Source organism: Epargyreus clarus, unplaced genomic scaffold (assembly GCF_041222505.1).
Source record: "Epargyreus clarus isolate Ecla_fem2 unplaced genomic scaffold, WU_Ecla_fem_2.2 ptg000017l, whole genome shotgun sequence".
NCBI classification, from domain to species: Eukaryota; Metazoa; Arthropoda; class Insecta; order Lepidoptera; family Hesperiidae; genus Epargyreus; species Epargyreus clarus.
Genome location: NW_027332225.1, coordinates 11,715,161 through 11,730,355, shown reverse-complemented (window position 1 = coordinate 11,730,355; position 15,195 = coordinate 11,715,161). Strand labels below are relative to the sequence as shown.

General features: G+C 33.1%; 2 protein-coding genes across 3 annotated transcripts; one reads left to right on the top strand and one right to left on the bottom strand.

Moving 5' to 3' along the window:
• Window positions 1-4,020: 4,020 nt before the first annotated feature.
• On the bottom strand, window positions 4,021-7,189 carry LOC140749095 (uncharacterized). Of its 2 annotated transcripts, XM_073082116.1 has the most exons (5): window positions 6,829-7,176; window positions 6,321-6,501; window positions 5,843-5,992; window positions 4,874-5,005; window positions 4,021-4,396 (listed from the first exon to the last, which is right to left on the bottom strand). In XM_073082116.1, exons 1-5 carry the CDS (start codon window positions 6,903-6,905, stop codon window positions 4,124-4,126), a joined length of 813 nt encoding a protein of 270 aa, XP_072938217.1. In that variant the 5' UTR covers window positions 6,906-7,176; the 3' UTR covers window positions 4,021-4,123. The 2 variants fall into 2 exon arrangements, with proteins under 2 accessions (XP_072938217.1, XP_072938218.1); XM_073082117.1 differs by lacking the exon at window positions 4,874-5,005 and having other exon boundaries at window positions 6,829-7,189.
• A 1,420-nt stretch (window positions 7,190-8,609) lies between these two features.
• Window positions 8,610-10,313, top strand: LOC140748982 (uncharacterized). Its single transcript, XM_073081978.1, has 2 exons — window positions 8,610-8,991; window positions 9,463-10,313. The coding sequence occupies exons 1-2, from the start codon at window positions 8,780-8,782 to the stop codon at window positions 9,935-9,937; spliced, it is 687 nt and encodes a 228-aa protein (XP_072938079.1). The 5' UTR covers window positions 8,610-8,779; the 3' UTR covers window positions 9,938-10,313.
• The last annotated feature ends 4,882 nt before the right edge of the window (window positions 10,314-15,195 follow it).

Here is a 15,195-nt window from a genome sequence, read left to right as displayed (position 1 = left end):
TTAATATTCAGTCCTGCAGTTATAAAATTTCTTGTAAGTTATTTTTGCAATGATAAAGTATTGATTGTGGAGGAATTCATTGTATTTTGGAAATCCCTTCAGAGCGTTGTTACAATAGTTAGGTATACGTTATTAGGGTTTCGTACCTACAGGATAAAAACGGAACCCTGTTACTACGCTTCCGCTATCTGCTCGTCTGTCCGTCTGTCACAGGGCTCTATCTATGGAACCGTAATAGATAGACACTTGAAATGTTCACAGAATATGGAGGCATAATGGTGGCCGTTATAACAATGAATACTAAAACAAAAAAAAATTAGAAATAAATAGGGGTCGCCATACAAGAAACTGCTATTTTTCGAAGTGTTTCGCATTTCTATTGATCGTAATAGGTAGTAGTAATAAATGAATAGGTGGTATGGAACCCTTAGTGTGCTAGTCCGACTCACACTTGAGCAATTATTAAAACTATTTGCGTTGATTACAGATTACAACAATGACTTAAAATGAAATTTAATGAAATACACATATGAGTAAATGTAATTATACATACATCAAATTTATAACCGCTGTTGTTCGTCAGGCGTTTAAAAAAACGTTACCGGCCTCTACGTTTTTGGTAATATTTCCACAACAAAACCACTCGTTAACCCTAATCGTTACCTTTGCGACGTCAGCAAACCCGATTCATTACCGAAGAGCTGACAATGTACAAGATTTATACGAAGCTTAGCGATTTTCATGTTTGCTTTTAATATAATTGTGTAGAGTTATCTGTTGTCGGATTACGGAGGAGATTACGGGCGCCGGCGGCCGCTCAAATTGAATTGTAATATGCTACCGCTATTAATAACGCGAAACGGGCCGTAGGGTTGCCACTTGCCATCAATCGATACAAATTGATTATTTTTGTTTAAGTTTCCTATTTTTAGTACCTACTTTTATATTTTATTAGGAAACTCGTCAGGAAATTATTTAAAAACGACTTTTATAAACCAAGAACATTTATCTCACTTTTTAAATAAGTTAATAAAATTACAAGTAACAATTATAAATTCGATAACAAAAGTGGCAGAGTCTTTACAACAATCTGCAATTGAATCTCTATTAAGCGATCTACAGCGACTTTTTAAACGTCATCTTTAGTTGATAACCTCATTTATTTAATTATCTATCTTCTAACGTCGGTCCTAACAATATCTATTTGTATGTATGTTTATCTAATAATAGTGTAAATTATGAATAAATAAATAAATTTGAAATTAATAAAAGATATATAAGAACCCATATAAGAAATTATATAACTAATGTAATAATCCCTATTTTCACTTCACACCGCATCGACAACCCTGCAATAACCCTACGGTACAATTCGTCCAACCGAGCGCATTTTTTTCCGCAAATTTTAAGCGTCTCCCTCGTATTCCGCGAATCAGCCATATTTGTACAATAACTGCCCGCCTGGGATACCTCCAATAGCCTTTTTGTTTAACGACGTCTTTCTATTGCGACGACGCGTGCCCGGCTTTTTCAATGGGGCCTATTTCACCAATGTTCGCAATTTAGGGTTGATATGAACACATGGTACATTAATCGCGTGGCTTGAATCACAATCGGTTGTTACAATGCAATTATAAACTGAGGTTGTTGGTACAGAGCGGTGATAGTGAAGTGGTTGAAACTTTACCTCTCGATGTAGGGGTCCCAGATTCGAATGATTTTTTAAAGTGTTAAAATAGTAGTAAAAGGTGCGTAGTAGTTATTTTTTTTTTTTTTTTGGTTTTCGAGGGGGAGACCGCAAAAGGTACCCGACGACGTGGGAGCAACGCTGGGTTATGTGGGATTTTTACCGCACTAAACCCCCCCCCCCCGTGGCCGTCCACAGCGCTTGGTGGAGTACTCCGGGATCTCCAATGGAACACAACCGGAGTCCTCCGAGCGCGATGCCCCGGTCGGGCTCTGCCCTGGGGGGAGCACTTTACGCTCATCCCGCACACCTGAAGTTATTTATACCTGGGATTCCAACCTCGGCCCTCCGGCTGGAGATGCCGAATTTGAAGTAATAAACTATTAGTTTTCTGGGGAAACGTATTTTTTAAACTTAAAACATTAGTCAATCAGTTAATTGGCAGGGAAGTACTTACCAAAAATATAATTATGACAATCTTTTATTAAATATTGACAACATTGTTAAAGAATAGGTTTATATTAACAATTGTAGGTTGTACCTAAGTGTTCTTCAATTTTTTCATTGACCTTTGGTTAAATACATTTCATTTTCCTTAGAAAATATGAATAATGCCATTTCGTAAGATAAAGTTAAATTGTCAAACCATGATTATCCCACTGCTGTTCACGGGTCTACGCTTAGCATAAGAAGGGAACTGTAGAACCTAGTCGACCATAGCTGGCCAAATGTGGATAGAATATGGCATAAAATATCTAATTAAGTTATTTAACAACGGTTACATGTCTAAACAAACTAATATTATAGAAAACTATTATTTCAGCTTTTTTTCCTTTTAATGTAGGTACTAGTTTAATATCCAAATTTTACTGAAAAAATAACTCTTTACCATAAAAGTTAGTAGACACTATCTATCGCTTCTATAGTCTAAATTCTAACTTTGAAAGTAACGTCGCACACAGGGCATGGGTGGATAAAGTGGCTGGCTCATAAAAATGTATGAAGCGACAAGATGGGCAGCTAACAAGAGGTGCCACGGAACCACGGAACATAAAAAATTGTTTCTTGCCGCCATCCACCCTGTTATTCCGCACCGACGGTAATTTTGACAAATGAACGTATTTGTTATATTTACAAAACGGGGATGTTTCACGGAAACAAAGTAACATTCTGCTGAAACATGTTTTTATTGTAAGGGTCTGGGGGATATGTTTCGGGAGCAGCAACGCTCTGTCAAGTTCAAGCTATCAACTCACTGTTTTATAAATCATACACAAATGGTTATATGTATATTTCAAGTTGTTAATAACAATAGGTAACATTTAAACTAGATTGTTTACATTTTCGATCACTGATTGCGTAGCGATAACATCAATATGAAATAGGTATACCTCATTTTATACTTACGCTCTTTTAAAAGTAGGTAAATATCTGTTATATTTTTTAATCATGGGTTAGAGCTCAGTTCAGCTCATCACTCGTCCCAGTTAAAACTATTTTCGAAAAAATTATGTTAAAATCAAATGAAGAAGTAAAATTATTAATTTGACTTTCAATTGGGCAATTGACCGCAATTGTACAAAAAGGACCTTGGAAGTACATACCACCGCTATACTTATTAACTCAATCCTGTACCCTTAGCATGAGTTTTTACGTTTTGACAAATATGACTGTTTTGGTATTTATTTACGTATTGTAACAGACAGACAGACAATTTTTTTTACTATATCGATCCCTGATCACCCTGATAGTTATTTTGGAAATATATTTCATGTACAGAATTGACCTGCGTCGAATTGTCATCGTGAAAATAAAGAAATAGAAATAGTACGTATAATAAAAAATACTCATTCCTAACAAGAAAATGAAACCAGTTTTGACAACTGAAACAGTGTACGTAATAATAAAGAGTTGCCACGGCTCCCTTCTAGTCTCCCTAAAATGTTTAAAATACGTATTTATTTATTACGCAAATTACGTAGTATTAGTTACACGTAAACTTTCTCTAAAAGGGTTCTATTTGTCAAGAATTCAAACAATAAAATGACCAATCCTGTCGTCTGTAACTACACCACATCACTAATTGTTTTCTTGGTAGATCATCTAGTAGGCGCTTAGAGTTCCGGTTGCGTTCCGTAGGGGATCCCGGAATCCTCTTGGCAACGCTGAGGACGGCCACCGGGGGGGTTTCAGTGCGGTAAGAATCCCACATAACCCCGTGTCGCTCCCACGACACTGGGTTCCTTTTGAAGGTTTCCCCTTCGAAAACAAAAAAAAGGCGCTTAGAGTAGCAAGGGAAAAGGGATTAAATGAAATGTTTTAGGTATTACTAAAGTATTATTTATTTAGGAAATAAACTCAACACACACCATAACCAATAAACAATAAAACGTAAAATATATTAAAAATTAACAAAAAATATACAGATGAATTATATTATATGTTAAATAAATTTATCTTTACTATGTTTTCATTTAAACTTGAATATAAATCTGTGTCAATGAAGTTTGCTGATTTCAATTTGTATATCATTTTTATGAGGGATAAATTCCAATTTTTAAGGCGTCTGACTTGTTTTTGTAAAGTTTTAACTTGTTTTCTCTTTTTCCCTAAATGGATGGCCTGCTTCATTAATCTGTCTCGTAGTCTCTTTTTCCTTGGCGTGTCAATCACGGTGCTATCATTTGGTTTTGGCTTACCAAGTGAATTCTAGAACAATACAATTACACACTGAATTTTTTTTTTTTTAAATAATAAAGAATATACAATTAAATCTGCTCTGCAAAATATTTACAAGAACTGTGACAGATAATGTGCTCGATAACGAATGGCAGGTACTCAATCATTACACTAGGCCCCTAGTACTAGTAGGTGTATTGTACGCCTATCTCTGCCTAATAACAAAAGTTTTAAGCGCTGCTGTGTTCCAGTTAGAAGGGCGAGGTAAAGAAGACATAGCGTTCCAAGGCGATCTACTCGTAGCTTAGTCCTCAGGGAAAGTAACGCGTCTGAGCCCGGCCTCAGGCCGATCTCTAATCTTATCTGGGGATGATAACAGATGTCCATGAGTGGCAGTAGCCGCATTCGATCAGGTAGACATGCAGTCTCGTGTATTGTAGTGCATGTACCAATATAGTTCATTATTGATTTAATATTAAATATAGGTAAATTATTTTTAGGGCTTACTTGAACTTGCAATGTAACGCAGTTATTGCCTGTAGGCTCGTTAGGCAGAACTGAGTTTACAAGGACCATGGTGGATGTGCCAGGGAATGTAGCGCTGTTGCCTTGGATGATGGAAGGCGTCATTGTTAAGTTCTAAAAAATGTTCATTGAATCATTACAAAAATTTGGTCATGTGTGTGCAAAAGTCAGAGGATGCAATTTTATTTTTCGAACTTTTATTTTAAAATTAACCCTAATTTGTGGGGTAGAAAATCTTAACCCACAAGCGGCCTCTTGAAAAAGTGTTTTCACACTCTATAAGGCAAACTATTTTTCGAACACAAAATTTGTAAGAAGAATTATGGTACCAAATTGGATTATCTATAACTTGTGTTCTATAACTTTTAGTTGTAAAACCAAAAGTAACAAAGTAAATATCGAAAATAAATTTCATTAATAACTTCTTTAATCCTAATTTTACAGAAAAATGACATGAGAGTTTTTGTTAGAGAAGTTTTTAAAGAATATTTGTGATTATATTTTTTTTAATAAAAATCCTTTTTTATTATTAAGGAATAATTTAATAAGATATTTTTTAAATTCCTGAAGAGCTCCTCTATGAAAATGCTCCAATTTCAGTTTGCTGTAAAATTACTAGAAAAAGGTTAGAAAAAAATGATTGTCCCCAGATTTTAATAATAATCGTATTAATTTAGTTAGTAGTTAGTTTAATTTTGTTATTTTTGGTTCTACTACAAAAAGTTTTAGAAGATTTATAGATTATTCAACTAGCTACCACAATTCTCCCTGCAAATTTTGTGTGCGACGAATAGTTTGCCTAATAGAGTTTGAAAACGATTTTCGCCCCTTTTTCAAGATGGCGCCCGAGGGATTTATCAAGTGCATTCTAGAACAATACCATATACTACTGAAAATTTTTGCGTATTAACAAAGATTATACAATGAAATCTGATTAAATTGAAATCTTACTTGAACTTCCGTGTAAGAAATAGTCGGCAATGTACCGCAGTTATTGCCTGTAGGCTTGTTAGGCAGAACTGGATTTACAAAGACCATGGTGGATGTGCCAGGGAATGTAGCGCTGTTGCCGTGGATGATGGAAGGCGTCATTGTTAAGTTCTAAAAAATGTAGTTCATTGAAATATTACAAATTTTGGTCCTGTGAGTGCAAAAATCAGAGGACGCAATTATATATTATTATTATTTTTCGAACTTTTATTTTAAAATTAAACCCTAATTTGTGGGGTAACAAATCTTAACCCAAAGGCGGCCTGTTAATACAAATTAATGAATAAACAATTTTTGGTAAGTTAGATAAAACAAAAATACTCGTTCTGTTTTGGTCGCCCCTTAAAACTGTCTTTAAATTTTGACGTGATATTGGGTCGCCATATTTGTTTACAACATCAATTCATTTGGAATTAACTTGGAAGATAATAAAAAATACCTTTGTTGGATACCCGTTTCTAGTTACTCGACGCACTCCACATTTTGTTACGTATAAATCAGTCTCATCAAAATGATCTGAACAAACTACACTCCACGAAGTTGCTTGCCAGTGAGGTTCATTATGACTTAGTTGTATGGCAGCTTCCCATTTATCATTTAGCAATATATTTTTTGGAAACCTAAAATAACCATATTGGACAGAAAGATAAATAATAATAATAATATGCACTATCTACGTAATATGAGTACATAATCAAACGATGCTATTAAAAAACAAATATTTTTAAAAAAAATACTTAATTTACAATATTTCAATTTAATGTTACTCGTATATAGTATTTCAATTAATTTAAATAAAACACATAATCAACATCTAATTTCACTTGCAAGGTATTTCCCACATGTAGAGTAATTCACAATAAGGTACTGGCAACACTTTGTACTGTAAATGTTATCTATTTTCGTGTTTGTGAAATATTAAAAAATGTAGTTTTTAGAGCACTTACGAATGAAATGATACTTCTCCGCGCTTTTTCTTAGATTCCGTGCTGTGTTTGCACCATTTAACTGCACATGTCGGCATTGTTCCGCGTATATTACACCATGACAGTCGGAGACGTAATGGGGAAAACCGTAAGCCGTTTTCCGTAAATGTGTGCGTGATTTCGTGTACATACACTTAAACCGTTAGCCGTTTGTTTCTTTGTCAATTACAAGGCCACAGTATGAATATCTATACAGTATTCTATCTTCATATAAACGCACGGGACGCAAGTTATACCTACGCACCTCGATTTCGGTATGCACTCGGAATGCGAACAGGCGCGAATGTACCGCAGTGATGAGCGGTCGGTGTGACGGTTTTTAGGCAGTGTTATTTTTTATTTAAACAATTATATAGCGTCTGTACTAGTAGGGACCATCATTATTTGTTTCTTTTTTAAAAAGATTGGTATTTCGATTTTTTATCATTATCATATAATGGCTTCCTTCAATTACAAAGCTTATCCTTATCTATACGTTATATATACAAATTAAAAAAAACATAAAATGCATTTTCATTCAACACTTCTTATATAATTGACATTTTACATAATATTCATTTCTTTAAATAAAAAATACAACATTTACAATCAAAAAACTTAAAAGAAAGACAAGTACGTATGCAGATGTAATTAAAATACTGTAGGCGGGCAGCCCTAACGCGTAACATTGCCCAGCACTCCCGTAGGTATATAATTCAAGGACAGGGCCGAGTTACAATACTGTATAGATCCTTATACTGTGTCTTTACTTATCTATGGATATGGACTATGTATGTAGTATGGCATCGCGTGTCTTTACCTTACTAGGAACTTAAAACAAAAACACAGTATCGCTACACTACTGTTATATAATAGAAAAGAGTGCAGTAGTAATGCACCAGAGTTGAAAAAAAAATATTTTATTACCAAACTCTGTTGTTACATTTTAGATCTACTTGAAACATCTAGCGCCATCGATGTAAGAAATGGATACAAGATTGCACTTACTACGTAGCGTAGATTATCATTAGTTACAAATGTGTGTCATAGATGGCGTAAAGTACGATTACTAAATGTTAGAAATGTTACAAAATTTTATGGTAATAAATATTAAAAATAAAAACATAAACACTGTTTAAACATAAGTTTGGCAATACAACGAGGTAATGCTGCTAGTGTCTTGGGTACACTACCGCGGGGCAGCGATCTGGCTCATTTATTTTATTTATTATAGTTTTAGTTATTTTTTTTGATTACTGTAAATATTTTTATTTATATTTGTTTTAAATTTAGTTTAAGTATTTCATAATAATTGTATCTTAAAGTTATCTGATAGTTCATTAAATTATTCGTTCAATAAAAAAAATCATCTATACTAAAACACTGCTATACAATTTTATTATGAGTTAAATTTACGTTTACTATTGTTGATGACAAACACCGGCCAAAAATTATAGAATCTTATATTGGAAAGATTCAAAGTGAGAGTCCTCTGTTGGCGTTATACAAAATTACGACCATATCAACTGGGTAATCCCCAAAAAAGTTGCCATAGGTATAATGTAGCCCAACGTAATCATTAGAGTAGCTACTAATGAAAGATATCATTAGAGTAGTTACTTTTAACGATGTTTGCAAAGAAATATCGTGTTTTAATTTGTGTTTACGTAGTATTCATTAAAAATAGCAATTGATATTTATATGAATGTGTTTCAGTTAATCTGTATTAATTATACCAGTGCTGACAACACAAAACGTTTTAGTATGTAAACAGTTAAATAATAACAAGCAAAGCAATTAGTAAATCGACACCACACTTCACCACAGTACACATCATTTTAATACGCAGACAGTTCGACACTTCGATAGTTTCGTTATTTATCAAAGAGAATCTGGTGTTTAAATACAAAGCACGTACGTAAAGGGATCCATAATGAAGAAGTTTGAGTTTTCTGGCACTGAAAGGTCCACGCCTACTATTTTTTCTGGCCAAGTATTCTATGATGCTTATAAAGGGTCAGAATTTTTGCGTCATTATGACCATATCGAGTCTCTACTATCTAAGGGATATGAGTTGAGAAATATGCTGAAGGACGTTGAACCAGGAGAAAGAGTCATTATGACCGGTTTTTGGCTGAACAAAAAGTAAGTTATTTAAAGCTATTTAACATAACCTAACACCTATTTCTAAGTCTGAGGAGTCCATATTATTTATCGAGGTACTTAGTAGGTACGCGCTATAGGTACATGTATACTATTTGGGCACATTGGTACCCTTGCTTTTCTTTTCTATGATTGGTACCTATATCTCATTATAACCACGAATGATTCATTGTTTATCTAGTCTCTCAAGTGCTTAAGAGTTATAGGTACGCAGTAAGGAGGGTAAAATCTCATATTATTATAGTTATTTAATCTCTCCTCAGTATTATAATTTTAATAATTTTAATGCATGGTACAAATAATAGTAGGTATATTTCAAATCTATTATCAAAAATACGATTACTGTTCATATTTTGATCGAAAAATTGATTTAGAATTAGTTGCATATTTAGCCTGTTGCGCATTTCTTATTAATTTACGATTCATTAATATAAAAACTATATTTTTCTATAGCACACCATTGCTCGTGCTGAAGACTGTCCCGTTCGTCGCCGTGGAGAACCACGAATTTACTGCAAACCGCTTGACAGGTTTGGTAGCTGCGTATGCCTTCGACAACCGCCACAAATTTCCCACCATGAAAAGTAGCGACGCTGTCGATCTAGGCCTCACGTGGGACAACAGCAACTCCAACAAATGTAGGCTCTATCTATCAGCCGTGAGCGGCACGGAGCATTTCTACAGCCAATTCCTATACTGGCCTCTGGTTTGCGCACTGAGGAAACTCTACCTCAAGAAAATAACTTTGAAGCCTGTGATTAAAATGGCCAAAATAAAAAATAAGGACGGCATTCGCATGGGGCACGAGATGATGAGCAATTTCGCGGCTGTCATCATATTGTGGCGTCACTTTCCCGGAGCTACCGATGAAGAGTTGAAAACTGCTTTGAAGAACCTCCCAGCTGAATTAAAGAACGTATTGAAATGAGAGTGAGATTCAATGTTGTTAAAAATGGTATTTAATGCGCTCAAATGTTGATAAACAAAAAAACGTAATCAACTTCAAGAGTTAATCCTAATGTGATTTAAAGATTTTTTATTGTGTATATGTTACCGGAATTGTATGAAATCTAGCAATTATACACAATTCCGAAGTTATTTAGGAAATGTATACATTTCCTAGCAATTGTATACAATGTCGGATTATGTAATCCGTTGACATATATATTTACCGATAGGTATATCTGTGACTTCTATATCTTTTATTACAATGTTTCTTAATATAAATATTTTATTCATCTGCTTATCGTAAATGTAAATATAATGACTTCTTTATAAAATTGTGTCATTAATAAACATGCGATAACTAATTAGTTGTTTCATTTCACTCTTCCGAATTTATAAAAAAAAGAATTAGACGCATCAACATTCATAGTTATTTCTAATGTAGGCGTTAATTAATAAAATTGATATAACTAGTAGTGATATAATTCAACATGTTATGTATATTCATTTTAATGTGTATTAATACAGATTTTAGACCAGTGCAGATATTTTTTGTAAATTAAAAAATAATAACGGCATGAAAATTGTTGAACAGGGTATATTTATATCCATAAATCGTAAATAAAATTGAAAAATAAATTAATCTCGTTTCATTAGGGGTTGATTATTTCTATTATGTACACTAAATGTTCATAAAATCTATAAATATATTGTTTAATCAATTGAATTCAGTTAAGTAGTTTGGTTTTATGCGATTTCAAACAAATTCACAAATAGAGACACATTGTAAAATTGTAGAAATTGCTATTATTATCTATTCTCGGTTCTCCTGCTTTTTGCAAATATATTCGATATCTTAGACATGCGAAGATAAAATTAGGAAGTAGAATTCTTTTGCTTTTTTCCCCCAAAATCAAAGGTACATTGACGAAGTAATTAATTAGTATTGTAGACTTACTCACGACTGTTCGTAAAAATGGACAGCCTAGTGTTTAAATATTTATGAATAATTTAATTTGTGGTAAGCAAATTTGTAGCCGGTATTGCGATACGGTATCGTGATATTTGTCCGTTTAACCCTTGACTGTCAACCTACGAACTGCGTGTATCGGTATCGCATCCTTAATCTATCCACCAGACAATATTGCAACCTCTGATTCATCAAAAGCAAAGGCTTATTGTAACTGAAGGTATAACCAATAAAAATCCAAAATTTATTTTTAAAGCATTTTTATTAATTTCAAAAAATAACTAGTACATAATCACGCAATAGTTCTAAATTCAAAATATGCTATGAGAAAATACACACAATCTAATATCGGCAAACAGCTCGTGAAGATACAAAATAAAACTAATAAGTTTATATTTCAATTCAGTTCCGATAGTTCACTTTGTCATATTCTAATATACATTTAAAATTTATCATATTTTATCTCTTGTTTCTTTTCTTTATATGTTCTAATTTTCTACCTACTTATATACTAAAATTTTTACATTGATATAGGTATTTATGTATTATCATTTATTACACCGCACGAATTAGACGCGCTGAAAAATAGAGCTACATAATTCTTCAAATTTACACTGCAAAATACTTTAACGTTTCTATCCTAATTCAATTTTTACTTTTGAAAAAGTTTCGTATCGATGTTCGATTCAACACTAATAATGGTGTAATATATGATAATTACAAGCAAATAATTCACTCAGTGATATTACATACAATATAGTTTCAAAGAAAATATTCCTATGAAAAACGTATGGCTATACTGTTGGTATACAAAACACTAATAACCCAGAGTACACTAAAATATAAAGAGGACTAGTCAATGACATGCCATTAAATAAATGGAACACGTTAAAGCCCTTTCACATCGGCAAGGCTTGTAAAATAAACGACTTATCTTGCCGTCGCTAAGTGACTACACAACTTAATGAAACATAGAAATAATATTTAATTATAATTTAGATAAGACTGCTTGTTGATTCAACAATAACTAAGTTTCGTTGATATAAAAATCAAGTACGTGACAATGACAACCAGCGCCATTGATTTTCATTACCAAGCCACATACCTTACTCCCTTGTCCCCAATACTTATTTACTTAACCATAGCGTTACTAATTCTCGCCGTGTGAAGCGACCTTACGTGCCCAAAGCTAATTAAAACTATCAGTTTGACAACACAATTAAAAGCGTATATCACTTGGTCAATCACGAATGCTAACTCAATGAGACGGTTATATGAATTTACACATAAATTTAAATCCTAGATATGTCTAGCCGTCGGAATTCGTCCACTGATATTGTGTGATAGCACACAATTCAAACCAGCTCTAGCTAAATAGATGACACGCGTGAATAATCTTTATAATTATCAACAGTTATACCAAAAAAGTAAACGTGAAAACGTCTAGGCCAATTGCAAACAATAATGTGCTAAAATATTTCGATCTATATTGGAAAACCAGTTGCAATACTTACAAATGTTTACTTTGCAATAATTTTTTTAGTTAAAAAAAAGAAACAAATTTAGCATATAGTACACTGAATTCAAAACAACAAGACAAATATTTCAACAGTCGGTATCTATTAGTCTCGACCATATAAAGTTCACTTTAGGCTATTTTCTCTAGGATATATTACTCCCGTTATTAATAACCAATCTTTCCAAATTGTATATATCAAAAATCAAAATTTGACAGTGCCTATTATTATGAAATTGTCAAATGACGATCTTTGGTAGGCAAAACATCGGATAGACTAATTATTGATGGCAATAACGTTGGATAACATAATTACGTATTTCCAGCATATCATAACGCCTTTCCTCTATCCCTGTCATTTCTAAGATTTAAATCTACGAAATGTTAATAGTTGTTATTCTCGATACAATTTTGTACCAGAAATATGAACGTAATAAGAATGAATAATGACACTGCCATGTTTATTCCATGTTTTACCAATCTAAGTTTTTTATTACCAATAATGTTTGTAATACCGATTTTATATTTAATTTCGAGAGTAAAAACGATCGTTATTTGTTCTTTTAGTTTGTTTGACTTTTTATTTGCTGTTTTTATTAAAATACTAGATGACCCGGTGAACTTCGTACCACCTAATTATGAGTGACTATCTGTACCTCATGGTTTCACTCGTGTTATTTATGTAGGTATTATTTCCATAAACTACTGGTAAATATTAGGAAATGGCCACAGGAGAACAGGAAAATAAAAAATACAATTAAATAAAATTCACTCTACCTCTCTGCACTCTGTTATTTTTTTACCGACTTCAAAAAGGAGGTGGTTATCAATTCGGCCGGTATCTTTTTTTTATGTATGTACACGAATTACTCCGCCGTTAGTGAACCGATTTTAATAATTATTTTTTTATTGTGTTATTTTTTATTGTAGGTTCTAATGAAATTACAAAGTCAGTTCATCATTGACTATTTAAGGGTCTGATAATGTGACTCGGAGACAAAATATGTAACTCCTCAACCGATGGGAATAATTGAGTCGTGTTTGAAGATATTTGGTGTAGGAGGTTCTAATGAAATTGCAAATCATTGACTATTTAGTTAGGTTAGGTTGGAACACATAAGACAATATAAAACTAAGCGGGCAGGGCGCGGCAGCGCCCTGCGAGCGGGCGGTACCAATCAATGTTAATTCAGACCGTACCTTAATTCATGATCACGTTTATACAATTTTATATTGTATTAATATAAATGTTATTATGTCATCACTAAAAAGGGTAAAAAAAATTTTAACAAAAAATACAACCGACTTCTATGTCACTACATAGTAAAAAATAATTCAAATAAATGTTGGTTTAGTACATATTTCTGAAGTCGGCGCTCAATATATTTCGTTCGAATTATTTTTTACTTTGTAGTGACATAGAAGTCGGTTGTATTTTTTGTTATTTTTTTTACAAACACGCGAAAAGAAGTACCTATAACTTCAATAACGGTTTTTTTTAAAGAAAGTTTATTTACTTATAGTACTCTAATCGGGTTGTGGAATAGCTAAAAATGCTGAAACAGGTGTGTAAATAGAAAGGCGATTTATAACAGTCTTAAGGGTTGATCTAAAAAAACAAACAGTGACTCAGATGCTTCATTATGTCTTATGATAATTTTCTTAGTGCTCCAAATTAACGGATATTAAATTAAAGTTCCATACCCGATTAAACGACCCTAAAGGTTGATTTTCCAAAAACGGTGAAAAATGTGTTCTATTATTTTGAATCAAAAAGCTAAATTCCAATTTTCATAGACTTTGCTTCAAAATCTGCCGATTTCTAAACGAAGTGTCTTCTAAAGCCAAATGCAAATTTTTACAGTTTTTGCTTCCAAATTAACGGATTTTAATATAAAATTCCAACCCCTACTTAACCAACTTAAGGGTTGATTTTGCAAATATCGTAAAATAGATATTTAATTACTTTCTATCGAAATCCTATCAAATACCAATTTTCATATAGATTTGCATCAAAACTGGGGGACTTTAATACAAACTTTCAACTCTTATTTATTCACGGAAACGCGGTCGAACAGGATAAAAAGTATCCTATGTCCGTCTCCTGGTTCTAAGCTACCTCTCCACCAATTTTCAGTCAAATTGGTTCAGCCGTTGTTGAGTTATAAAATGCTTCACGAAAACGCGGTCGAACGGGATAAAAAGTATCCTATGTCCTTTTCCTGCTTCTAAGCTACCTCTCGATTAATTTTCAGTCAAATTGGTTCAGCCGTTCTTGAGTTATAAAATGACTTCACGGAAACGCGGTCGAACGGGATAAAAAGTATCCTATGTCCGTTTCCTGGTTCTAATCTACCTCTTTACCAATTTTCAGCTAAATCGGTTCAACCGTTCTTGAGTTATAAAATGACTTCAAGGAAACGCGGTCGAACGGGATAAAAAGTATCCTATGTCCGTCTCCTGGTTCTAAGCTACCTCTCCACCAATTTTCAGCCAAATCGGTTCAGCCGTTCTTGAGTTATAAGTGGAGTAACTAACACGACTTTCTTTTATATATATAGATGATTTCTTAAGTTGTTTCATCAACTTCGACTTTAAGTGAGATGGTGTTATGTTAAAACAACATAATTATGTTAAGTGTGAAATAAAAAACTGCCTGATGTTATTGATAAAACAAGTTATTGGATCTATCGGAATACTATTATTATGATCGAAGCTGAGTAGTGACATTAGCAGTACAAATGTAAATCGCATT

Excerpts from the sequence above, each read along its gene's own strand:
- LOC140749095 (XM_073082116.1), bottom strand. The coding sequence starts at position 6,905 with ATGCCGACATGTGCAGTTAAATGGTGCAAACACAGCACGGAATCTAAG. Across the intron at positions 5,993-6,320 it reads GAAACGGGTATCCAACAAAG|AACTTAACAATGACGCCTTC; the intron begins GTATTTTTTATT and ends TACATTTTTTAG. Across the intron at positions 5,006-5,842 it reads TTTCTTACACGGAAGTTCAA|AACTTAACAATGACGCCTTC; the intron begins GTAAGATTTCAA and ends AACATTTTTTAG.
- LOC140748982 (XM_073081978.1), top strand. The coding sequence starts at position 8,780 with ATGAAGAAGTTTGAGTTTTCTGGCACTGAAAGGTCCACGCCTACTATT. Across the intron at positions 8,992-9,462 it reads GGTTTTTGGCTGAACAAAAA|CACACCATTGCTCGTGCTGA; the intron begins GTAAGTTATTTA and ends ATTTTTCTATAG.